The 27,037-nt window shown below is 40.7% G+C and overlaps 1 protein-coding gene across 5 annotated transcripts; it reads right to left on the minus strand.

Annotated features, from left to right (window-relative positions):
• Positions 1-6,881: 6,881 nt before the first annotated feature.
• dnajb5 (DnaJ heat shock protein family (Hsp40) member B5) lies at positions 6,882-26,786 on the minus strand. 5 transcript variants are annotated; one of them, XM_039758344.1, is made up of 4 exons: positions 26,731-26,786; positions 24,032-24,278; positions 17,407-18,038; positions 6,882-7,394 (listed from the first exon to the last, which is right to left on the minus strand). In XM_039758344.1, exons 2-4 carry the CDS (start codon positions 24,231-24,233, stop codon positions 7,161-7,163), a joined length of 1,068 nt encoding a protein of 355 aa, XP_039614278.1. In that variant the 5' UTR covers positions 24,234-24,278; positions 26,731-26,786; the 3' UTR covers positions 6,882-7,160. The 5 variants fall into 5 exon arrangements, with proteins under 5 accessions (XP_039614278.1, XP_039614273.1, XP_039614275.1 ...); XM_039758339.1 differs by having other exon boundaries at positions 24,023-24,278; XM_039758341.1 differs by having other exon boundaries at positions 24,023-24,278; positions 26,565-26,765.
• Positions 26,787-27,037: the final 251 nt, after the last annotated feature.

Below are 27,037 nucleotides of genomic sequence, written 5' to 3' on the forward strand. Positions count from 1 at the left end.
AAGGCACGTCTGTCACACGAGGCAGCAAGGAGCCTTCACACAGACACGGGAGGCCGCGGCACCGCCATCAAAGAGCTCGGGGGCTGCAGAGGATTCTGGGAGAGATTCCAGTCATTTTTCTTAATCCCCTGAATGTGCACTGAATTGAAATATGAATTTGCCCTGGTGCTCGATGGTGCTGGAAGAAGAGCCGGTGAGATAATTGATGGCAAATAACGCTGAGGCTTTCTACTTAGCGCTGATTATACTCCCGTCCAAAACAGTGGCTCCGATTGCAAGGTGAGGTCATCAGAAACGAGTGAGTGAAATGGAAAGACTTAAAGGAATCTTCTTCTTCTTTCGGCTGCTCCCGTTAGGGGTCGCCACAGCCGATCATCTTCTTCCATATCTTTCTGTCCTCTCCATCTTGCTCTGTCACACCCATCACCTGCATGTCCTCTCTCACCACATCCATAAACCTTCCCTTTGGCCTTCCTCTTTTCCTCTTGCCTGGCAGCTCTATCCTTAACATCCGTCTCCCAATATACCCACCATCTCTCCTCTGCACATGTCCAAACCAACACAATCTCGCCTCTCTGACTCTGTCTCCCAACCGTCCAACTTGAGCTGACCCTCTAATGTCCTCATTTCTAATTCTGTCCATCCTCATCACACACAATGCAAATCTTAGCATCTTTAACTCTGCCACCTCCAGCTCTGTCTCCTGCTTTCTGGTCAGTGCCACCGTCTCCAGCCCATATAACACAGCTGGTCTCACTACCGTCCTGTAGACCTTCCCTTTCACTCTTGCTGATACCCGTCTGTCATAAATTACTCCTGACACTCTTCTCCACCCATGCCTGCATTCTCTTCTTCACTTCTCTTCCACAATCCCCATTACTCTGTACTGTTGATCCCAAGTATTTAAACTCATCCACTTTCACCAACTCTACTTCTTGCATCCTCACCATTCCACTGAACTCCCTCTTATTCAAACACATGTATTCTGTCTTGTTCCTGCTGACCTTCACTCCTCTCCTCTCTAGATTATATTTCCACCTCTCCAGGGTCTCCTCAACCTGCTCCCTACTATCGCTACAGATCACAATGTCATCACACTTAAAGGAATACTCCACCCATATTACTTACCGTACGTCCATCCATCCATCCATTATCCAACCCGCTACATCCTAACTACAGGGTCATGGGGGTCTGCTGGAGCCACCCACAGAAAATCTGAAATCTGAAAAAAGTCTCTTAGCTCTTATTTTGAGATTGTCACTCATGGAAATTAAGTAGATGCCCTAATTCAGTGTTTCTTAAACTTTTTTTCCTCACGACTCCATCTTGCCCTTCTTAGTGTCTTCAAGACCCAGTCCATGATGATCGCCAGATCGGGGGGAATGGGGCTGAGGCAGGGTCCCCCTTGAAGAATCGCCACAGACAGTCATAGCATTTCCTCGTTTGGAGAATTGCTGCTGACAATGTCCCCCTTGGAAGCCCCCTTGGAGAATTGTCGAAGACATTCATAGCTCCCGGAGAATCACTGAAGACAATCAGGGAAGAGTGGCGGCTCTGTCAGGGCCGTTCTTAGCAGGTTGGAGGGCCCTACGCGGTTCAGAAATGTGTAGGTCCCGGATGTACAGGCCCCGGATGGGGGGGAGGGTGTCCGGGTGGGCGGACCCCCCTGTAGCTCAGGAAGGTGTTCTAATAAAACATCAGGTAAAAGAACAATAAAATTTAGGATGATGAGAGTATAATGACACACGACGTGAGGGACTGGCACAGACAGCTGCAGTGCCAGGGGCATGACAGGGGCCCCAGGACCACAGCCCGACATCAAAAAAAAAAACTTGTAAGTTGGGGTCGGGCTGGGGGGCCTCTCGCGGTCGGACCCTACGCGGATGGGTAGTTCACAGATGCCTAAGAACATCCCTGGCTCTGTGGCTAAGGATCTGCACTGGTATCTGGTTAGTTGCTGGTTCAAATCCTGTTACTGCCAGAAGGGATCCTACTCCATTGGACCATTGAGCAAAGCACTTAACCTGAAAATTACTCTGGAGTGTTCCACAATGGCTGACTCTGTGCTCTGACCTTCAAAGGTCTTGTAAACTGACAATTTCCCATCAGAGATTAATATAGTGTACCAAAAAAAAAAATCATAGCATTTCTCCCCTTGGGGCTGAGGCAGGGTCCCCCTTTGAGAATCTCCACAGACAATCATAGCATGTCCCTCCTTGGAGAATCACCGAAGACAAGCAGAGCAGAGTGGTGGCCCTGTGGATCTGCGCTGGTATCTGGTTGGTTGCTGGTTCAAATCCCATTACTGCCAGAAGGGATCCTACTCCATTGGACCATTGAGCAAGGTACTTAACGTGAAAACTGCTCCAGGGATGCTGTACAATGACTGACCCTGTGCTCTGACTTCCAAAGGTTGTACAAAAAGACAGTTTCCCCTTAGGGATTACTTTAGTGTACCAAAAAAATAGCATAGCATTTCCCACCTTGGGACTGGGGCCGGGTCCCCCTTGGAGAATCACTGAAGACTATCATGGCATTTGACCCTTTGGAGGATCACGTCCAACAATCATAGCATGTCCGTCCCCCCTTGGAGAATCGCCGCCGACGGTCACAGTGGAGTGATGTCGTTTACTTAAACTGCCCACGGTGACCCGTCACGAGACTCTTCACTTGTGGGGAGTGTCTGGTAACATGACATGCATGTAGCTGTGAAACATGGAGTTTGAATGACTATAGCTAAGTTGTGACACGCTTGGCAGAGACGGCGGGCGGTAGGTCTGTAAAAAAAAAAATCGGAGCCCTACCAAAGCTCAAAAATAGTCAATTCACCCCCCCCCCAAAAAAAAATAGCCTAGCAATTGGTGTAGACAAAATGCCACGACAGCATCAAGAGCAAAAGGATTAGGTACATACCATTGGTCCCCCTCAGAGATATTCCAGAATGGATATATACCATCATATAATTTATAATAATAAAGTACATATACAAGTGCAAATAGCAAAATCGATTGGTGAAAAGCATGTTAACAAGGTGGTGGTTGGGGGTTTGAAAAATTGCCCAAAATGCTTTGTTTTTAGAAATGTAGCCCAAAAGTCAACAACCTGGGAAAGCTTACAGTATTTTATTCCCGCGGACGCCAATCGAAAAATAGCCCAACTGGGCAGGAAGCCCAGGGATGTGGCAATACAGCGTAGTGATTTGGACTGGTAGTGTAGGTGAGGCGAGGGCTTGAGGACAAGCTGGCACAGAGGTGTCAGTGAGAGAGCTGGCTAATTAAGTACACACGTGCAGTAGCCATTCCCACATTGGCAGCTCCGGGCATTAGTCTACATGGCGTTTAGAGGATCCGAGTGCAGGGTGAAAGTGGAGGAATTACAAATGGAAGAGAAAAGAAGTCATTGTGTCCAAAAGCTGGTGGGAGAACCGGAATGTGAAAGTGCTGGTCGGCTGGAAGCGAGCGAGGTGATGGACCAAGCCATACATATGTCTCTTATATGCCATTTGGTATGGGATTTTAAAAAAGCAGTGTTAATGTTTGTGATGTGCCATCATTTGGAATGATCAATGCAATGCATTTTATTCCTACAAATGTTTGGAGTGAAAGATACACAAAAAGGGTCAGGTCAGGTTGGGGAGCATGCACTGGTATAGCATATTGCTGTTCCCACCACCTAACGAAACAGATCGAGTTCCTGGTTGGCAACCCCCCAGGCAGATATGCAGTCCAGTCCCACCCTTTGGAAATGACCCTCTATCTGCTGTCCTCAACAATGAGTATCCTGTGAGCCGGAATCAACCTCAGGGAATCGCGCCACATGGCCGTAACTGACGCTCCCTCACAATGCAGGTCATGTGCCTCATTTGGGACTGCATGAGCAACACAAAGTCAAACCAGTGGTACCCAAGGATTCTCTGAAGAGACACAGTACTGAAGGGAGTCCAATCTTCATCTCAGGTCACTGGATAGCGTCAATGTCTCGCAACTATATAGCAAGACAGGAAACACCCGGACCCTAAAGACTTGGACCTTCGTTCTTTTGCATAGATATCGGGAGCGCCACATACCCCTTTCCAGTGACCTCATGACCCCCCATGCTCTCCCAATCCATCTACTGACTTCATAGGAAGAGTCACCAGAGACATGAATGTTGCTGCCGAGGTAAGTAAACCTCTCGATGAGGTCGACACTCTCTCCACAGCCAGACACACTGCTGATGGCCGTACTCAAGAGGCCTGGATGTTGGTTATCAGGACACTCAGACTCCTCTCTCTGTCTCTCGAGCGCCCCGATCTGAGCCTCCGCTGATTCATCAGAGTGATACACAAACACACACAATTATTTATAGTAACTGTGATGCACCATCTGTTGGAGTGAGAAATACAATGCATATTATTACTACAGATGTACCATCTGCTGGAATGAAACAGACATAGCAACTGGCACAGACACTCATTTGTAGTAATAAAATGCATTAGGCTTAGGCAGTCAAAATTTAATGTCAGCAAATGTAAAGTATTAAATGTAGGAAGTAAAAATGTGAAGTTTGAATACACAATGGGAGGTCTGAGAATCAAGAGTACACCTTATGAGAAGAATTTAGGAGTCATAGTGGACTCTAAGCTATCGACTTCCAGTGTTCAGAAGCCATTAAGAAGGCTAACAGAATGTCAGATTATATAGCGCCTTGATGTGTGGAGTACAAGTCACAGGAGGTTCTGATCAAGCTTTATAAAACACTGGTGAGACCTCATCTGGAGTACTGGGTGCAGTTTTGGTCTCCAGGCTACAAAAAGGACATAACAGCACTAGAAAAGGTCCAGAGAAGAGCGACCAGGCTGATTCAGGGGCTACGTGGGATGAGTTATGAGGAAAGATTAAAAGAGCTGAGCCTTCAGGAGATTAAGAGGAGACCTGACTGAAGTGTTTCAAATTATGAGTTTAGTGCAGTAGATCCAGGCTGTGACTTCATCAATGAGTTCATCAAGAACACGGGAACACAGATCGGGACGCTTGTTAAAGCCAAATGTTACATAAACTTTAAAACGTTTTTTTCTTCAAGATTGAAATACAAATAGAGATAAAACAAAAAAAGGCAAAAGGCACATCAGTGCACACCCAGCACAGGCACACACCTTGTGGAATGCTAGGTGCCATTAAGGCCCTGGCTTAACTTAAAAAAACATCACAAACACACCGAAATTGCGTCGATTCAGCAGATTCCAAGCAGGAGGATGATTGGTTTATCAGTTGGGCCTCATTTTGAATTTTCAATTTGCGGTAAAAGGTCCGATTGCCGGCAATCCAGCGGTTAGTAAAGATGCATTTTTATTGAAGGGTCAGTCCCAGCTGTCCGACTCCAGTTTCTGTTACATAAAACAACACAAATGCGTCAAACAGACACGGGACTTTCAAAGGAATATTTTGGCCTCCCCTTTGTTTTTATGTTAACATGGATGGCGCTCACATTCAGAGAGGAGGTCTCTTTTTATATTCTCAAGTTATTCAAGGCCATAGGCCAGACCCAAGTATTCCTCGGACAGAAAGCGTTTGTGCCGTGAGGTCCACGTCATCCCATGTTGGGATACCCGATTAGATGACGGCATACGGGTGACCTCGAAGTGAATGGAAACACGACAGAGACGCACCGAAGGGAAAAATGAAGAAAGCCTTTTTTTTTTTTTTTTTTGGAAAATGCAGAATTAACAACAAATGTCCTTTTATTTGGCTGCATGTTAATTTATGTACCCCACAGCTTCTGGTAAGGACAGGCACGATGGAAATTTAAAAATTCTAAACCATTTGTTTCAATGAGTTTAACATCTGAGACTGAAACCCTGTTCAGATATTTTTGCATTAAAACTTTTTTTGTTCTTTTTAAAACAAACCTCCATAGAAATACAGAAATGACAGTTAATAAAGCGTCACTCCCCCCCGCCGCCCCCACCCCCAATAAAGCTTCTTTACATAATTTATCATCAGTAAAAACACTCCACTTCATATTAGCGTGTTGTATAAATTAAGGGGTTTACACAGTAAATTCAGTTAGTTTTGGATAAAGTACATCCAGCTGCTTGAGTTCAGGGATTATTCGACATTCGGCGAGGGGCTGTCTCTTCCAGAGAAAACAGCACCTCGGAGCCTCATCTGGCGATGAAGAAGGAAGGAAGGAAGGATGAAAGAAAGAACGTTTGTGTGCAAAATACTTTTTGCAGTCAATACAGTAAACTGCCAAAGACACTGGCTTTCATTTGCAGAGTACAAAAAATATTTTACCTGTCAAAACAGATATATCAATAATAGATATAGATATAGATATATCCCATAATACTTTGTAAATACAAAACCTGAAGAGATCTTTAGAACAGTTACGCCTGTGAAAAATGGCGCCCGGCATGTAGAAGTATTGCATGTCGTCAAACATGACGCAGACTAAGCCACTAGAAAACGTTCATCCAGGCGATGGGCGACCTGAAATGTCTTCTGCAGACTGTAAACGTTTCAATTATGAGCTGTGGCTTTGGAGTGTGCGCATGTTGACGTGACGGGCTTAACTAATTGTTTCTCTTTTTTCAAAGGCAAATGGGTGCTTGGCTTACTACCAGACCTCCCAACTGCCATCCACCAGGTTTTGTGTAAGCCAAATTCATTTACTCAACGACGTTAAGGTCTTTAAAGAAAAGCCAACAAGCAGTTTCGCGGACTTCTGCAACCCTTGTCCTCCATTCTGGTACAAAGAGTTGCGAATAAAGACAATCCCAGCCCTCCAAAACTGCCCTTGCTAGCCCTTGAACAATGGCAGATAAAAAAAAAAAACAAAAGAACATTCATTCTACACTCTTCATAGAAAAAGCCACAGAACACAATTCTCTTCCGTCCCTCCAAAAACATAATGCTGATTAATCCCTGAAATGTTTTTTTTTTTTTGTTTTTTTTTCCACTGGTATTTAAAAACAAACAAAAATGAACAATTTTATCATTTACAAAAGGAAAAAAAAATTACAATTTACATAAAAATGTAATAAAATTAATTCTCTTTTTCGCAGTTCTTTTGTGGCACCTTGTTTTCATTGGAAATATTAGTGTCTGTGTGTGTTTGGGGTGAGAGAAGGTCCAAGGAGGATTCCACGTGATCCTGCTTGTGAGTTCCTTGGAAATGTTCTAGGACAGAGGCAGGTGCTGTTTGAGGATTTCTCTGGTTTGAGGGGCTATTCTCTCTGGAAATCGTATCTGGAACTCAACTATCAAGTCTCCACGTTGGGTAGGGGACTTTGGGAAAGGAAGTCCTTCGCCTCGCAGTCTTTTCACTGTTCCCGGTTTAACGATGTCAGTACAAGGTAGAGGAATCACTCTGTTGTCGAGGGTGGGAATGTTTACTGTACAGCCACATAGTGCCTGGAAAAAGAAACAGAGAGAGAGAGAGAGAGACACACGGTTAATTGTTATGTACGATTAAACGTATAGTCGTTTTGGAGGCCATTTCAACAACATTGCATGTGCATATTGAATATATTTTGGATCTGCCTTTGGACCAGTGCTCCCATGATGCTCATGAAGGCACCAAAGGCATTGATACCAGCTTTCAAAACTCAAAGCAAATACTGGATAACTCCTCACGGCGACTCTCGCAGCAGCCTTCCTGTCTTACCGCACTCTGCAAATCGTTATAAGGAGCGGAACTGGTCCCCCTTTGAGTCACTAGCACCTTCATATTTATATAAAAAAAAAATATATATATATATATATATATATATATATATATATATATATATATATATATATATATATATATATATATATATATATACGTTTAAAGTGCTGGAGGGGGAGAATTCCTCCTCGGCGAACCGAGCTAGATGTAATATGTGTATTTCATTGGAGAGTTTAGGAGTCATAGCAGTTGCAAATTCGGTAATAAACGACTAAGCGTGATGTGCTTGAAAACCACCATTTACTTCTAGTACCAAAATTAACAAAATGCCGGTACCGTACCATTTTAAAAACGGGGTTTTTTCGGTATATTGCACTACCCTAAATTGAACTGAACGGAATTGAATTGAACTGACAGGCAATATAGTTAGTTAGGAACTGAACTAATCTCTCTATATATAAAATCCAATGTATGTCTGTCTGAATGTCTGTCTGCTTTTCACAAGAGAACTACTTAACGGATTTAGATCAGGTTTTTTCTAGAATTTGCTTGAACATTCTGGTTGATTTTGCTACTTCTCTCATTGCGCTAATAGTATTATAGTGTGCGTGTGGTACCGATTTATTTGCACGAATCTGAAAGACACAGTTGGCTCGAGGAGAGGGGGGTGGGGCCCTCCTCACTCACTCACGCGCCAAACTCGGGTCGTATCTTACATCTGCTTAGCTAGTGAATGAGGGAACTACCTAACGGATTTAGATTGGGCTTTTTTCTAGAATTTGCTTGAACATTGCGATTGATTTTGTGACTTCTCTCATCACACCAAGAATCATAGTTTGCTTGCAGGAGCGATATGTTCACGCTAATCATAGACACAGGCTGCAGGCCAAGTGGAGGGGGAAGCGTGACATCAGGAGTGGGGAGCCAGGCAGCGCCCACCTCACTGTCCTATTTCGCTACTAAGCAGGTAGAGCCGCCGGGGACGGCAAGTTAATGATGTGAAGAAATTCCTTTTCTGAATATGCATGTTTCGAGATGGAGAGTATATTTGTTCAAAGTAGTTTTTATTAGCTTTGGTCTATGATTTCATATCCAACCCAAGTATTTGAACATCACAGTTCAGTTATCTCACACACATTTTATAACGAGTCTTCCTGGCGATTCTGTCCCTCACTGGGCAATGGTCCGCCACCAGGGTCTTCCTTCTGACTTGCTGAAAGCTCTGCTGTGAAATGGAGCTAAACATGTGTGCAGAGTTAAACTGCCATCACACGTGTTCATAGGTTGCAGATGGGGAATGATCTCCAGATATGGAGGTTAGTTGAAAAATGATCAGGTTAAACCTGATGAATGAGCAGTCGCAGGCCAATAGTGAGGGGGTGGAATGTGGATGGCACCACACCTGCTTTAAACGCAGCATAAATCCAATGACAGACCTGTGACACGTCAGGGACAGTTTGTCCTTAAATAAACCTGCAGCCTTTGCTGCCTTGCTAATGGATGCTTGTACCAAAGGCTATATCCACAGCAGATAACAGTGCCGGTGTCACTGCCTTAGATTTCTCAAAGAGAATCTTGCTGAAGATTCAAGCCAATGAATCTTTTTTACAATTCATTGGATTTTTACAATTATTCTCCTCTTCAGGAAATTATTAGTTGCTTCGGAGCACAAATGTCTCATTTATGGAACAACACAAGACATTTGACAAATGAAAAGGGAACATCGAACCCATCAAAGTGATTTGTTGGGTAGCTAACGTGTCACTTGTGCCAATCGTTTGTCCTAATATATAGAATTTTTAAAGGTTGGTAAGGTTTCCACCTTGGCTGCATGACACGGGAATTGTTACAGGTTATTGTTGTCCAGTTATTCCGTTTTCGGTCTCAAATCCAATCCACTTTTTTAACTGAAAGAATTTGGAGCTTTACCGATGCCTTTCAGAATCCCAAGGACCTGAACATGGCCATTATGTAACCTTCTTTGTTTAAGACTGAAGAATCTGAATTCCCTAAGCCTCCCTCTTTAGTGCCCGAGGCATTCAGCCCAGGGAGATGTTTGTGTAAATCGAGTCAAGTACCTGGCAGACAGTGCAGGACAAGAACCTAAGGAGATGGACATCACTCCACAAAGCTCACTTTTCATGTCGTGTAACCTGCCTGTGCTTCAAATGGGAAGATGAGTGATGTGTGGTAGAGTAGGGAAGCCACCCATCTGTTGACACATTGTGTCATTCATTTCAGGGTCATGGTCGCCAGGCCTATCATGGTAGCATCTGGTGCAAGGCAAGGAACAAAATTATATAAAATAAACTCCACTAAGAAAACCCTTCACTGAATCAATTTTGTCATTGAACATGAACAGAAACATATTACAGATATTGCTTATAGTATGCTATATTCCCCCATAAATCCATCTATCCATTTCAGACTTGCTTAATCCACTTCCGGAAATTTGCTATATTGGAATATTTAAAAAAAAAAAATATGAATCAAGGCCAGTAATGCTTTATCCTAACTAACACACGGCGTCACAACCTCATCCACATTCTTATTCGTCTAATCCGCCTTTCTTTTAAAATGGTCGGAATTTTCATTTTCTTTTCTGAAGGACGCGCGTCAAACAATGAGACACACAAGTGGCACTGAAGGGTTACACTTTTGCTTGCTGGCTTTTCAAGTGCGTGTGCGTGCTTATGTGTGGGAGTGTACCGAGGGGCTAATTTTAGAAAGTCTTCTCATTTCACAGAGCCTGTGAGGTAGCTCAAGAATCAGCTGAGGCAATAAATCGCTTCTGGAGGTTGTCAGCTGTGCTGGGTTAAGAAGGGAGCGGGGAGCGAGAAAACGAGTGGGAGGAAGATTAGGGGGTGGAAGGAAACGCAAGCAGAGAATTGAGCAGGGGCACGTCTTCAGGATTGGTTTTGATGTGCTTATAGGTGCACATAAAGCTATTAGACACAACTAATAATTAATCAGTTGTGGTCACTAGTCGAGAACCTTTCTGGGGATGTGGACAAGGCTTGACCAAAACCCTGAATGGGTACTTTGAGAGGGTAAAACCCAATACGCACCCCACACTCATACCAGATCTGGTTAATTTCATGTGCATATCTTTCAGATGGAACTGAATTAGCCAGAGTACACCCCATGTGGAGAATATTAACAGGCTAGCAGTTACGGCGTGTGCTGTACACTCATTGCCTTTTGCTCTCATTGTGCTACTGTCAGCAGTCTGTGGGATGTCGTAAGTCAGAATCTTATTGTGCTGGGTACAGATGACAAGAAACCGGAAATGAATAGCCGACAGCACCTCCTTGACATTCTACTTAAAAGACTTAAAATAAAAATGGTTGGTCTATGTTATCATTGCTGGAAATGTCTGTGATTATACAGTGTTGTCCATTCTTGTTCTGGGCAGGCTGCTCAACCAAGATAAGGGGTAAAATGTTTAATGCCCAGAATCGCCTCATGTGACCAACACAATACACAAGCGAGGCGAGCAAGTCGGCAAAACAAAACCTCAGAAGAAAGACAAAGTCACTTAGCCGCTAATACACAAGCGAGGTGAGCATGTTGACAAAACAAAACCAAAGTCGTTTAACCGCTAGCATCGGCAAAACTGTATCCCTTTTACTTTTCCTCCCGTCGCTAATACACAACCGAGGTGAGCACGTTGGCAAAACAAAACCTCTGAAGAAAGACAAAGTTGTTTAGCCGCTAACCTCGGCAAAATTATCCCTTTTACTTTTCCTCCAGCCGTTTATACACACGCGAGGCAAGGAGAGAGATGCCCAGAGTAGTTTCTGACAATTTCAATAGTTTCTAGGACCCCGGTCTTTTTATAGCACGGGCTTACACAGGTCGTATAAAACATTAAGCAACAGAGGTTGCAAAATGGCCACCTGTTTTACAGCTACATATGATCAGGGTCTGGGACGGCCTCTTATTAAGAATGAGTGTAAGAACTGAAATGATTCCTAAAACATTCTTAAATCTTTGTCTACATGCTGGCATATGTCACTCTTCTCTTTAGATGACTACACTGGCTTCCTGTTGCAGCACATATTAAATTGAAATCTTTGATGCTTGCCTAAAGAGTAGTCAGTGGGTCTGCACCCACACACATTATATATATATATATGGAGACACTTGTGAAGTCCCATACTCCTCCTTGAATGGTGTCTGATGATGCCACCTCTACGCGGTTGTCAAATCTCAGCCCTGCCTCTTTTCACGAAGAGCTCCCGGCTGGTGGAATGAACTGCCCACCTCCATCCAGACTGCTGACGACTCCCTCAAGGCGATTAAATAAGCTTTTGAGGACTCTTTTGTTTGCCACGTGTCTGTCTGACTAATTTTAGCTGGAAGGTTTTATAATCAAGGATTCGTAACTCGCTTGTATTTTGTTTCCAAGCTTTTCACGTGCGATGAACGGTCCCCTAGACTGAAGTTTACTCGATTACGTTGACCTCCTTTGTATGTCACAGTGGATAAATATGTCTGCTAAACAAATGAATGTAAATGTATTATCATTAGAGGATGGATTCCGGATTCAGAGGTCTGGCTCTGGAGTATCAGCCCAAAAACTGCTAATGGCTGATACTGCTGTTTGCTGTGTCCTGACATTTTTCAGGTAAGGAAGACAGGTGTTTCATGGTAAGGTTGCTCTGTTCAATATTCTTAATAATCATGGTGCCAAAGGGCGGTGATGTGTCGCATACTGATTAGCACATGGAAGAATTTCATTGTATGTAACAATAATGAAGCTATTTACCTACAAGTGTTGTCTGCTGTTGGAAGGCCATGCATGTTGGGCACTGGCCATGACAAAAGTTATGTGGTGGAATCACAGTGAACAGGTCAATTGAATTCTAAGGTGAAAACTGAAAATACAATGGACGGAAATGGCTCATAAAGACCTTCAGGGCACCCTGCTTCTTTACAAGTAATAAAGCAAGCCTCTCTAGAGATGCACCTGACACTTGCAGGTCTCCCACTGTAATTAAAGGTTTCCTGGGTCTGCGTTTCCAGCAGAAAGATAAACATTGGAGCAGAGTGCAGAAATATAAGCTACCCTACTCTTCCTGGCTCGTGCAATTCAATCCGTTCAATCTGTGTTGAGCCAAGGAAGACCTCTGAGAGAGCTGATCCAAGAGCCCAAAATACTCTAAAGGCATTGGGAAAGTGAATCCAGAAAATGTCTTAATAATAAAACCTGCACTCTCTGATATTTGTGGAAATTGAGATGGACTTTCAAAATGGGGATCTTTTTCAGAGGATGGCCGGATTCCAGTAGGTCTGCTTAGGAAGTGCATATACCTGCCATTTTAGGAAAAGGCGATTAATTAGACACAAGGACAACTGAGCCAACGTAACCAACAAATTGTGCTGGATGGTTTTGTAAATGTGTAAGCTCTGTCTAGACTGAAATACACACCACCCATGCTCCATAGGGATTTCCTTAAACCCAGCATCCAGTGCAGAATTACTGCTCACAACTCTTTTTAGGCAAGGAACTGTTTATGCAGTTGAGCTGACATGATTTCTGCTTGAAGTTGACACAAAGTTAGCATTAACTGTTCAGATAGCCTAACTAGGCAAGGTTAAGTTGAGTAGGGGCTACTGTTCCCCCTTAAAAGAATCAATAACCCCCAATTATCAAGTTGATGGCTTAATATCATGAACTTATAAGGGGGGCACACCCTTAAACAGGGCAACAGAGTTCAAATCCCACAGAGAAAGACTTTCGACTACACATAATCCTTATCTATCTTCGGCCAGCTGTTTAATAGAGACATTAGGAAAAAAAAGATGCCGGATTCAGAGAAAGTTTATCAAGAGTAAATTTAAGAGTAATGCCTAGAAGCATTTACTAACTGGTAAAAATGGAGTTTAGAACTGCTCCATGCAAGAAGTACAAGTAGCTTAATGTGCCACTAAATACAAAGTTACTATGGACTATGGGTGACTGATGGTGAAATTCTTCTATTTAGATGATCATATTTTTGGCAAAGTAAAATAAACTATAAACATTTTAATTCCTGCACTTAGTTAAACGCTTGCCTTCTTAGAACTTAAGAACTTACATAAGAAGTTACAGTGCAAGAAGACCAGTCAGTCATTTAGTGCTTTAATAACGTTAGTCACATTTTTAGTCACATTTTTTTTTACCACCAGATCCTATTACTAAAATAATTATTGCTTTCTTGCTAAATGTAACATTTTAATCAACACATCATGCGCCCTTTTCCCAGTAAAGAAGATCATTTTTCACTTTCTCTTGTGACCAAATGAGGCCCTTGCATGGCTGGGTAATGAGATAATCTCAGTCTGACAATGTGCATGGAATGGCTGACAGAATAGCTGCTCACATCTCCCCCTAGCTGCCCAAGTGTTTTCTGGCACTTCTGTCATTTTTTTATGCTCTTCACCTTTCTGCATATGCAATTAGAAGATCTCATGTTGAGTTTTCAGGGTGGTGGGATGGTATGAGATTGTAGAGGGTTTCTGCTGCAGATTTTGTAATTTCATACGAGATTTCCTGCAGTCAGCTGATGATAAACAACTAATACAATATATTAAATATATTGTTTTCTGAAGCTCCTTCAATGGAGTGGTGGCTCTGAGGTAAGGATCTGCACTGGTAATCAGAAGGTCACCGGTTCAAATCCCATAAAGCGCTAGAAGTGACTCTACTCCGTTGCGCCCCTGAGCTAGTCCCTTATCTTGCAATTGCTGTGTCCTGGGTATGATGTTAATCTGCATCCAGCCCTGCATGTAGGTCCTCCAACCTGCAGGGAAAACCTTTTGGCAGAACTGGCACTCCAGCCACCACAAAAAATCTCACACTGGTTCCACCTGAACTAGTGTGGTGCTGAGGTGTGACCTGTTGCATGGGCGCACTCGGGTCCTAATCGGAGATCCTGAGTTGGTTTGTCATGTGGTGGGTGCAGCAATGCGCTGTATCAGCGCCTGCTCCTAACCTCTCTCTCTCTTTAACTTTAGAGTTTTCAATGGATTTGCACATTTTAGGTCCCCCGAATATACTTTTAGGGTGATGTCTCCATGGATTTGATAACTCAATAAATGAATCTCTCCATCTCCTGGCATAGTTATTAGCATTGCAAAATGCAAGAAGTCTACTGATTATAAGTAACATCTCTTCAGCAGATTTCATTTTACAGAAATAACTACATATACTTCAGGGCATATTTGGGAAAGTACTGAGATGGCAACACAATTTTTACTTTGACTTTGCAGCTAACTTAAGATTTGAAGACGTTCATGAAGCAGTTTTCCTGTGTATCTGTGTGTGTATACCTATGTGTCAAAATGTAAGACTTTGTACATAAACAAATCATGTGACCCAAACGAAATGTGGCGCGGTTATTAGTATTGTAAAATGCTAGAAGTCTATTGGTTCCAGAAAGCAATATTTGCTCATATTACATACAAAATTAGAAAAGGAAAATATCAATGAAGAATAATGATTTATCAATTTTCTTAACAGAATATAATCTTATAGATTTTAGTCCATATAATTAAATACTGGCCTCCAATTTTTTACTGTTAAATTCAGAACCTTTATGTGGGGAAAATCGTGTACTGAATGTCCATCCATCCATCCATTATCCAACCCACTATAACCTAACACAGGGTCACGGGGGTCCACCGGAGCCAATCCCAGCCAACACAGGGCGCAAGGCAGGAACAAACACTGGGCAGGGTGCCAGCCCACCGCAGTGTACAGAATGTATTCATCATATTTTTTCTTATTTCTGGGAAGTTTGGGGCCTTACTCTCGTTTCTTACTGAATCACAATAAAACGTCAATATTAGATTAATGCAGATGCTGTGGATTACTGCTTAGTCTTGACATTTATTTAGGCATGCTTTGTAGTGAATTCCCCCCTGAACTTTATCCTGAATGGCTAAGTGAGTACTGCAAATAATCTGTTAAGAAAAGACATTTTGATTACCTGGCACACACCAGTTTTAGCCCTAAAATATCTTGACGCTCCATTCCAAATCAGGGTCTTTGGCCCTTCTCATATTGGTAACTGCCTCTAAAGCCGTTTACACATTCAGCTTCCTAATATGTTAAGAAGTATTCTTAGAATTAAGAAATGATGGATGTGCCCTGTGATGGCCTGGCAAGCAATTCAGGGCTGACTCCTTTTAGGCACCCAGTGCTGTGAGAGTATGGTCTGGCCTCCCATGGCTCATTAGTAAAAGAAAAACTGGATAACTGCAAATGCTTTGTGCAGGATGAACCAGTAACCATCTTTTTCAATTTATTATGGGTTAGGAAAGAGGGACTGAATACAAAGTAAGTACTCCTTTTAAAAAAGTTTTAAGGTGGGTGATTCCTATGACTCTCACTATTAAAAGCACCAGGAAGGAGAGAGTTCAGCTGCTTTAAACACAAACCCATCACATCTTTTCTTCACTTGAAATGAGTAATAATATTTCAGGATATTTCATGCAGTACATTAGGTCCAGCTTTTATTGCCATTTCTATGTCAGAGAATGAACAAATCAATCAAAAGGTTGACCCAGGTAGTCAGAGTTAGCCAATTGCTGATGTGCACACTGGACGATATCTTAACAGATGACTTCAGGCATAAAAGTGTCAAAGATCTGAGAACATGGAGACAAGAAGTCATGTGCCACTAAAGCAAGGTGTTCACCAAAATATGAACATAATGAAGCCCTTCAAAGGCCCGGGTATAAAATAAACTACTGTTTTTAATTAGTCAAAGGATAAGTAATTTTCCCCTTTCCTGCGATGTGCACATCATCATATTTATCAATCTGACAGCTGGATGTCAAATACTAGTGCCAGTGTCACTGAAATGAACTACTAAATTTCAAGAAAATGTACAGTTAGAAATAATTCAAACAACTGATCTAGATCTTACAAATACTTTAATTAAATATGATGCTCCAATTAAACTAACAGGATAACCATTCGTCTTCATATCTCTTTTTAAGTCTGTGTGTCTAAAGAATATCTGGCCTACCCTAGGTGCCAGCATTTAGCAAGCGATATCTCCAGTCTAGATGTTACAATTTTTATGCTGCTGACAAATTCCTAAAGCAGCAGCTTTACTTGCAAAAGATTTTCAGAAGACAAAAACCTTTGTCTTTTAGCTGCTAGTTTATTATTTTGATCTCAGCTATAACTACTGATCCAACAACAATGCTTTTGACTAAAGTCTGATTAAATACAAAGCTCTTCGGTGATCTGGGAATCAGGAGAGACTTGTTCAGTCTCTTTGCACATTCTTATGGGTAACATGTTGGTTCAGTCGTTTAACCTGCTGCGACATCACAGAGACCCATACAGAGAGTATATACTGGCCTTGTTACTCTCTGCATGAAGTTTTCATGTTCTCTCCATGTCTCATGAGTTTTTCCTTTCCCATCCTAATGCGAGTAACTAAGTGAGTAAGTGTTTGTGCGCCTGTGTTCACTGCAATGGACTATGGTACCTCCCACCATCAGTTCTTGCCATTCACTTGATGCTTCCTACGTGAACCCCAACTTTTTGGAAGCCGGTACTTAGTGTTTTAAAAATATGGTTGGCTGGATGGATGGATGGATGTTTTCACATACTTAGATAGCATCTACCATGGTGGATTTACCTAGCAACAGCCCATAGAGAAATGTTAAAAACAATCTTGGACACTTTCACAATAATGTAAACAAAATACTAAACAAACAAATACTACAGCAAAGAAGCAAAAAGTCTCATACCTCTTTAAGACTGATCTTTGCAGTATAGACGACATTGGAACCATCCCTTTTAAAGTGCGGGTGAGACTTGTCTTTGATGATAAAGGCAATGTCAGCTGGGATCTTATCTGGAGTTTCATCACCTTCTTTGGGAAACGTAATCTTTGTACCTTCCTTCCAGCCCCTCTTGATGACAATGTTAAGGATCTTGTCCTCCGTGCGCATTGTCCTGCCATCTGGGTTCAGACGTCGTCGAGTGATCTTCATCCGCTTGGTGCAACCATGGTAAATTTCCTCCAAGGATACCCGCAGTTCGTGAATCACAGTAGGGTCTTGCACCTTACGCCGACTATGAACAGACTCTGTCGGGTGCCTTCTACCTGCTCCATGATGGAAACCATTGATACCATTGAAGCCAAAGCGTCCAAAGGCGTTGAAGGGATCATCCTCACCATCCATATCAATATCCATGTCTTGGTCCCCATGGTCAAACCCATTGGTCGTGCCTCGAGTGCGTGTTGCACCAAAGAATATATCAAAGGGACTAGAGCCACCAAAGAATGACGCAAAAGTGGCATGGGGGTCACCATGAAAAGTATAATGGTAGGAATTGCCTTGCCCGCCTGAAGAGCTTCCTCCTCCTGCTTTAAGGCCTGAAAAAAGGAATAAGAAGGAAGAAAGTAATAAGAGTTCTTATATTATACTAATGCAATCCTCAAGAACTCCTACCTAGAACTACTGAAACATAGTAACAGAGTATCATCATTTTAAAATTATAGGTCATGATGAAGACAGAACAAAATTTAAAAATCTTCTTGGACTTTGCAAAGATCCAAAGTGCCCTATTTCATAATTACAGCTAAAGAGCCACAGGGGGCTGCTTTTCTTATCATTTTGTTAAATAAAAGGAGTATATCTGTTTTATAAATAGTTTCTTTTAATGGCAATGGAACCTTGAAATGACTGGAGTGATACAACTTAACTTTACGTTTCTTCTGACAGCTAATAATGGGTGTTGAACTTTATGCCCACCTTCTACTAGAAGCTGCCTTTCTGTGCTACTAGTCTGTCAAACTCTTAACAGTTGTCATTATTTTGTATTCTCCACTCCAGCTAGCTAATCTGACAAACACAGATGGTCTCAGTGCTTGTTATGAGTCACGGAACATAACCACAGTTGTATTTCTTGATTTAAATGTCAAGAAGAGATGGCAGTTAAAATTATAAGTAGAATGAGTGAGTGTGCCTTGCAAGCAACTAGCACCCCCTCCAGAGCTGGTTCCTGCCATGCACCCTATGCTCCAGCCCCTCAAAAATACACAACTGGATTAAATGATTTGGACTATACATGATGATCCTTGTAAAGTTATGTGAGTTTTGAACAAAACACACACATATAGGTATGCATGTATATATAAATATATGTACTGTATATACATTGTCAGACATGAGCGCTTAGGGAACACCTTCAGTGCTCTGACAAGGTAGGCAATGCCACTCCACAGCAAGAGGGGATGCGATTGCTAACTCTTTCTCCTTCTTCCTCCACAGTTTCTTAAGATCACCAGGATTCAAGCTGACATCACATCCATTACATCCGGTGAAGTTGTACCCTTCTGGGATGTCAACTATATAGCATGGCCAAGAACCACAACTGGCCATTTACTTTTGGACCCACAACTGTGGGGGGGACAGGCCTTCTGTTCAGAATGCTATTACCGACAGTACCTGTTAGCGGCTGCTGCCATTTTTAACTCGTCTCATTTTTAAACTTTTAAGTGGAGTTCCACCAGGAAGGTTCCCAAAACCTTTATCCTTGTCCCATCTGTTATTCTTACAACATATACTGTATGTGTAGGTATAAATTAGATTAAGCAGGTTTCAGAATACATAAAGATTTTATATACTGTATGTATATAAAAAGGGAAGTTTGGTGGCACAGCAGTTTGTGTTTCTGTATCACAACTCCAGGAGTCTAATTCAAATGCTAACTTGTTCCCTCTCTTGTATCTGTTTTTTCTCCAGATATTCTCATTTTGTCACCCAAATATCAAAGCTGTGCACACTAATTTAATAAAGTACTTGAAATCAGACCTAAATGAGTGAGTCGGAATGAAAATGTGCCCAGAACTGGACTATCTTAGAGGCTGGGGCTAGTTTAGGGCATTGTGCCTGCTGCTGCTACTGGGAATGGACTCCCCTCTCCATGAACCTATAATTACATTATGTAAAACGGATAGATGGAGGGATATATAAAAATCACAAATGGTACATTTAAAAAAAAAATCATAATTATCAATATAATCCTGCCAGAGTAGTGATTACTGCTACAACATCTCAGCCCTTGAGATCAATGTTCCGTTATTAAAGTTGGCTACCTATACGTTAGAACAGAGTAAAGCAATATAGTGTAGTGGATATGGAATTTGAGTCCAAATTACTGTGCTGTCAGTTCAGCTCCCATCCCTCAATGACTGTGTGACCCTGAGCAAATCACTTAACCAGAGTGTGCTTCAACTATTAAACAAAGCTAGTGTATACTGTATTTGTATGTGTAAGGCGCCTCTGGTTGGATGTTATTTGCTACAGTAAGGCCCCATATAAAACGAAGGCCATTTTGTGTGTTTGGCACTGAAGGAATAGAATCTCATCTTAATTTGGTAAATGCCTTTCACCCAGTGCTGCTTGAATTGATTATGGTTCTGAAGCTAAACTGGAAAAAGTAGGATTAGGAAATATAAGGACTTTTTTTGTCTTACTTGTAACCCAGAATTTGACTTTCTGACTACACCGTGTTAATAATTATTATGTACTCATTGTAACAAAAAACATAAGGGCATCTGATTTTTGATGGACGGCTGTATAGAATTATTTGACATATCATTCAAAACACTGATTTTTATGGTTTGCAGACTTTTTGCACATTTATGATGTATTAAGTATCCATTTAAATCTTATTAAAACTATTTAATGCTGACTGTATGATGCAGGCTAATCATTCTGCCTCACAGAAGTACGAAAAAATTGCTTTATTGCTTCATTAATATTCCTCTGCAAGCTAGTTTGCCTTTCTCATAGTTGCTAAGGGCCCTACATCTAATTTTAGAAACATTATTTGTAGAGTGCCACTGTAATTTAATAAGATCACAAGAGCAGCTACACGAAAGAACATTTCACGAGTGCATGTGAGTTAAGAAATAAAGGGGAGAACAAGAAAAGAAGGTGTTTCAACACTACCACTCAGCTAAGCTTTAGGAAAATGAATTATAGAAATCCACAGACACCAAATAACTGATTCCTTGGAACATGTTGTGCATAACTGCACATCGTGTAACATCAGGGGGTGTATTTTCATTTAAAAATCTCACTGTCATTGATTTTATGGTGGAATTACTAACACTAAGTGCATGCATTTCCTTGTTCTATACACTGCAGTACAATGCTTCACATTGCATTATGTTTGCTAAATTTCATTTTATTTTCTGGGGCAATGACCATGATGAATCAGGAGAAAGATAAAGCCAAATGCTGCACTAATAACTGCAGCTCATTATTTGGCAGTAAAAAGCATCATCAAATATAATTTTCATATTCATGTTACATTAAATACATATGTTTATATTTTGACATACACAGCACAGTGGCGAGTGCTTTATGTTCAGAGTCTGCACGTTCTTTCCATGTCTGCATTGGTTTTCTAGGGGTAATCCATTTTCCACCCACACCCAAATACAGACGCTAGGTTAAACGAGGACTCCAGACTTGCTTGGTATGAATGACTGCAACTAGAGTAGTGGCTTCCAGGTATAAGACTTTTTTTAGTTGCATGGATATTACAGCCATGAATAAAAATAAGATTACACTAAACTTACTTTGATGCCTTAATTTCCGAATCAATTATTGTTTTTTTTTAAAAGATGCTTTTCCACCATACAGGACAATAATCTATCAATTATCCAGAATACATTTACAAAGTACGCTTTTATAAAAAATTAAAACTTGACAGCCAAGAGATGACAGCATAGACACAATCCAGATGGCACTGGATGTCTCATCTCTTAAACACTCACAACCGGAATGTGGGGCAAAGATCTGCCAGTTTTCCTAGGCATTTTATTCCTAGCAGCTTATTAGTTAGGCATTTTACATTACAAACAATCTAGCATTGTTAAGGATGGATTCCTGATGGTAAATGTCAAAGTGAAAATGGAAAGAATCTATATATTAGCTTGTTGCTAGGTTGCTGTGCTGGATCACAAGGCTATTTAGAAGCTTTGTTTAGCTTAACAAAGAATAATTCCCTAAACAAAATACCAGCATGTGTAACATTATAAATTGAAACAAAAGATATTTCTGTAATTCCTTGGTTTTTAAACATTTTTACCATATGTTTTAATCAGTAATTCTAAAGTTTTAAGTCACTATTGGGCTTGTTTTAACTTAACTAGTTATTTCTTGGACATTATTATAGATGTCAGGGTGGTGCAGTGATTAGTGAATCAGCTTCATAACTCCTGGGTTCATAGGCCAGCCCAGGAACTGTCTGTGCGGAATTTGCAGTGTTTCATCACCAGATACAATATTGTGTTCTTCTTGTAACATCCCAAAGATATCTTTGTGTGTGTGTGTGTTAGGCTGGTGGTTGACTCTGAATTACCTTCATATATCAATTAGTGTGTGTGTGTGTGTGTGTGTGTGTGTGTGTATTTGCACAAGTGTGAACTGTGGTGGATAAACTACCAACATTTTCTATCTCTCCCTCTACTTGTGCTTCTGCAATTGTCTCTTACTGTCTAAGATTTAATCCAACAAATATGGAAACATTTTTGCTATTGTTGAGAAGTGGGAAAAGCACTATATAAATGTAAAGAATTATTAATATTAAGAGTTTTTTTGGTTAGAAGTGTCATCTAAAAACCAAACAAAATAATTCACTACAGTTGGCAACTTTGAGGATCTCTTTGTCTGATTATACATACTTAAGGTCACATAATAATAGTTGATTATGTGATGGTGCAAAAAGATCTGCAGACTTTATTAATATTATAATAAAAATGTAGTAAAGCCTCAGTGATTATATTTCTATACTAGTAATCTGCCTTTAGAGGGCACTGTTGTATCATAGTACAAAAAAATCCAATCATTTGAAACAGTGTTACCTCATTCGATCCGGAAAGCACACCTTAATTACATTTTTTGTTAATCGACAGTAAAAGTGAGGTGTTAACACTTGACAGCTGCTGTACCTAGACAATTCATTCCTGATGTTTACTACACAAAGAGGATCAACAACAAACATTTTTCATAACAGCTCTCATTCAAACTTTACAATAAAACAACATATATATCAGGAACTACAAATTAAAACACAACAATACAATAAAAAGAATGACTTAGAAATTAAAACTGTGGAATATGTGATAAAGAAATTGAAGCAACAAAGACCCAAAATTAAAAATTCAGTAACAAATGAGTGTCACCTTTTTGCATAAAGTTGAACTTAACTTCACCCAAAGGCACAATGCACTAAAGTACCGGCTTGCAAAAAGAATACTAGAAGTTCTGATACCTAAAAGCATAATGAAGTAACATTATATAATGAAGGATTATATGAAACCGAAGTAGCATTTACCCAAAGTGACTTACGTTTTGTTACACTGGAATATGCCACAACTGTTGTAGCACAGGGAGGTGTGGTAGTCTGCTCAGAAACACACAGTAAGCAAAGGCGAGAGCTGAACTAACAGTTTTGGAGTTTAAAGCCCCATGCTTTAGGCCTCTATACTACACTGCTTATATAATGCCACCCCCAGCCAGCAATGTTAAACCAGTAGGTAATAGACAGAAGGTAACTGTTATGATTACTTTAAATAAATCCGTACTTAGTGACTGAAGCTGAATAACTGGAGGCTGAAGAAGAAGTATGCTCATCTATTGAGAATTGAACATATGCAACTATTTGCAAGGTCAGAAGAGCCTGCTGACCTGTCTAAAAGGTCTGATATATAGTATTGCTGATATTAAGACCTTAAATTATTTAAGACCAAGAAAAATCAGTGTGTATTAGATCGAAAACACTACCAGCCAGGTAAGCTGTAGTGCCGTGTGGCCATGTTCACCATGGAAAGCGCTATAGAAATACAGCTAAAGAAGAACAGCCTTACTTATGAAATGCCATCTCTTGTGAGATTATATTGACAGAATCATCACTTCGCTTTTTTTGCTATCGTAACATATCATCCTGCCTACGAAATCTAATTTTAGTTGCCGTTCTGAAGAAAACTCCTTGGTAAGTTCTGCCTCAGGCAGTAAATTTATTCACTGTGAAATTCCCTCTCTTGCTCATTCTTAACTCACTCATTAATTTCAGTAGTGGAAAAAATATATATCACAGTCTGTTCACTATGCTGATTTTATTCAATCCCCCAAAAACTTATTTAGCAGAAGTGTTTATCAGTTCTTCAGTTGGCTTTAATTCATGGTTTTCCAATTTTTAAATTTGACATCGCAATGCTCGATTCTGGCCGCACAATATGAAATCGCAACTATACTTGCACAGTGCCTTAAGATGAAATTATTTGCAAAAGGTACCATTAAAATAAAATTAGATGGAAAAAAGACACACAATCACACTCACCCTCCTCACCATACTGATCGTATATTGTCCTCTTCTTGGGGTCACTAAGTACATCGTAAGCTTCTGCAATCTCCTTGAACTTGTCTTCTGCACTAGGATCTTTATTTTTGTCTGGATGGAACTTCAATGCCATCTTCTTGTAGGCTTTTTTAATCTCCTCCTCATTTGAGCCTGACTGGATTCCTAAGATCCTGTAGTAGTCCTTCCCCATGGTTTCTGTCAGCCAGTGTAGTTATGGGACAACCACTCACGCGTCCTAGGAAAGCAAGTTAAACAGCAGTTAGTCAGTCTGGCAATTACAGGGAGACACATGCTGAGATCCAAATTTCAAGTCATTTAAGGTCCTACACCACAATGCCTGAATGTTCAACCCCTGCATGACTAAGGTGATGTCGTCTTCTGAAACAGAGCAGTGAATGGATCTCAAGTTGTAGCTGCAGTCCAAGTCAAATCTAGGCATTCTCAGACAAGCATTTTGCATATAGCACTGTATTTATTACAGTACAGCATTCAATTTGCAAAATGCAAAGGGTGGGCACTGGCACATCCAAGTGACCTCACATGGCCCCGGCTAAACTGCCTGCAGTTATTACCTATGAAAAATCTTTACCAAATTAAGAAATACATTTCCATAAACAATGCTGTGTGATTAAAATTCAATTGTCTAGAAAGGTAAAAAAAAAAAAATCAAAACATTTCCTTTTGTTGTGAGCACAAATCAGTATTCAGGTGGAGGTGTCAAAACTCTGTACAGCTTAAAGCACGCGTGCATCTTAAGGTCAAGCACATTGATATCTTTTTTTCATTTTTCCTAGAAAGTCAGCCCACGTCATGGACCAGCTGACAAAAAAAAATTATCACATTGCAATGCAGCTGTGCAGAAAGCACTACTCTACAGGAGGAGGCACCACTGTGTTTCTTTCCAATATGCACAGAATGATAGAGATTGTACCATTATTTTTTTCAGTACCACAACCATATGTGTGGTGGTATGCTCGTGCTGGGAAGAATGAAATGCAAGTCGGCACATTCATATTTGTATCAGGTACACTGCAAACCTTTTATCCAAAAACAAGAAAATGTTTCAAGTCAAAAACATTTAGTCTGACATGGATGAAAAATTAAACTAAAACAGACTACTTGCTGTTAAAATATTAATTTAATAACTGACTTCTTTAGCTGGTCTAAATCAGCAAAATAAGGAGGTACACACTTACTCAAGCTGTTAATGAGTGCATCTGAATGAAAGCGTTTGAAAAAAAAAATGTTAATGCTATGGCTGCTAGGGATGGTCTTTTCACGCACTGAAAACGATGGCATGAAATGTAAGTGGTTAAAACCACACATAAAAGCGTACAATTTCCGAATGTAAAGAAAACGAGTTGATCTCCAAATTGCAGTTGAGTCAGAATTATTAAAAATACAGAGCGACTGTCTCTAAAGCTGAATAAAAATGCTTTTATACACTCAGCTTGTGAAGCGTGGGAAGTAGATGCTTGCTAGAAAAAGAAGGTGGAAAAGCCCATGACACAGGCTCCTGCTATGCAGGAGACTCCGCTCATGGATATTTCCGGCGATTGGAAGACTGACTGGGAAAAAAAAAAGCCAGTAACACGAGTAATGCTGGGAAGTACAAGATTATGATAAAAAATGTGATTAAATAAAATAGAATGTGTGTGAAATATTAATGCAGTATGCTTCAGCGCAGTATTCTCAGATGACCACCAGCAGATGAGAAAAGAAACACCGGTGTCAAAAGCAGACTGATTCTCCCTGATGGAACATCGATAACATTTTTAAGAAGCCTGTTTCCATTCTTATTAACTCTGTGAATTGGAATTAAGTACAAATTAATTACACACACACAAACACATATACAAAAAAGAGATATTTTAAAATTTAATGAAATGAATGTCTATTTAAAAATACTGCTAAAAATTAGCATTGGTAAATCACACTATTCCAAGCTTTATAGACCAGGTATAAAACAATTGGATACAATCTTGCATTTCTCCCAACATCTCACTATTAGTTTACACTTTTGAGTGCCATAGAAGACACAAAAAAAAACCCTTAAGAGCCACATGGGACCAGCAGCATTCAAAGTCTGTCCAGGCTTTTCACATTAAATAAATACAATGTTAGTGAAATATTTACAAACAGATTAAGAAAAAATAAAAATTGAAGCAATTACAAGCAACTGAAAAAGATTGTTCTTGTTTGTATGCATGTTGGGTGCAGAGAAGTATTAAACATAACAGTATGTATGAACATAATATTATGTATTATATTATTAATAATAATATGAACACGATAACGGTAACTGAATTAAATGCATATCACAAAAACATCAAAGATATATATTCTTACTAATGTTGCTGGTGCCATATGGTGCTTTAAGTATTCCAGAATATTAAAGTACCAGTTTTCCGTAGATTCCAATCTCAGTATGCGATTCCTCAAATCACCACCCTGCTCCTGTAAGGCACCAAGGCAGGCGTCCACGACCAGCTAAAACCGTTAAAGGAGGAGGAATTCTTACCAGACAATTTGCCTCAGACAGAATGCCGGTCAAGTTATATGAATCTAAGTCACAAACTCAGCTGTCCTCTTTGCAATAATTTAAGCCCTGGCTATCTTCGCCTGTCAGCTATAAGCATGTTTCAAAAACGTGCAGCAATTCAGTCTGAAGGTTCGAACTACCTTACCGTGCTCGAGTTTCTGCTATGCTGACTGTCAGACACTGCCTCGCCGCCTGTCAACCTATTCTATACACTCCGCCCACATTTAGCGACGCGGCCCCCTTTCTAAGCACCCGCCTTCTACTCACCAAACTAGGACACACGGACTACACTATCGCGATCGTGATTGGTGTCTTAAAATATCAATCAGTGATTCGGATTTTCCCCTTCTCTCCCGCCCTCGCAGTATCCCCGTTCATTCTTCATTCCAATTGGTTAGTTTAATGGCACTCCTTCGAATTAATTGGTCCTCAGATATGCCAGTCTACTTTCG

This window comes from Polypterus senegalus, chromosome 7 (genome assembly GCF_016835505.1).
Source record: "Polypterus senegalus isolate Bchr_013 chromosome 7, ASM1683550v1, whole genome shotgun sequence".
Classification (NCBI taxonomy): Eukaryota; Metazoa; Chordata; class Cladistia; order Polypteriformes; family Polypteridae; genus Polypterus; species Polypterus senegalus.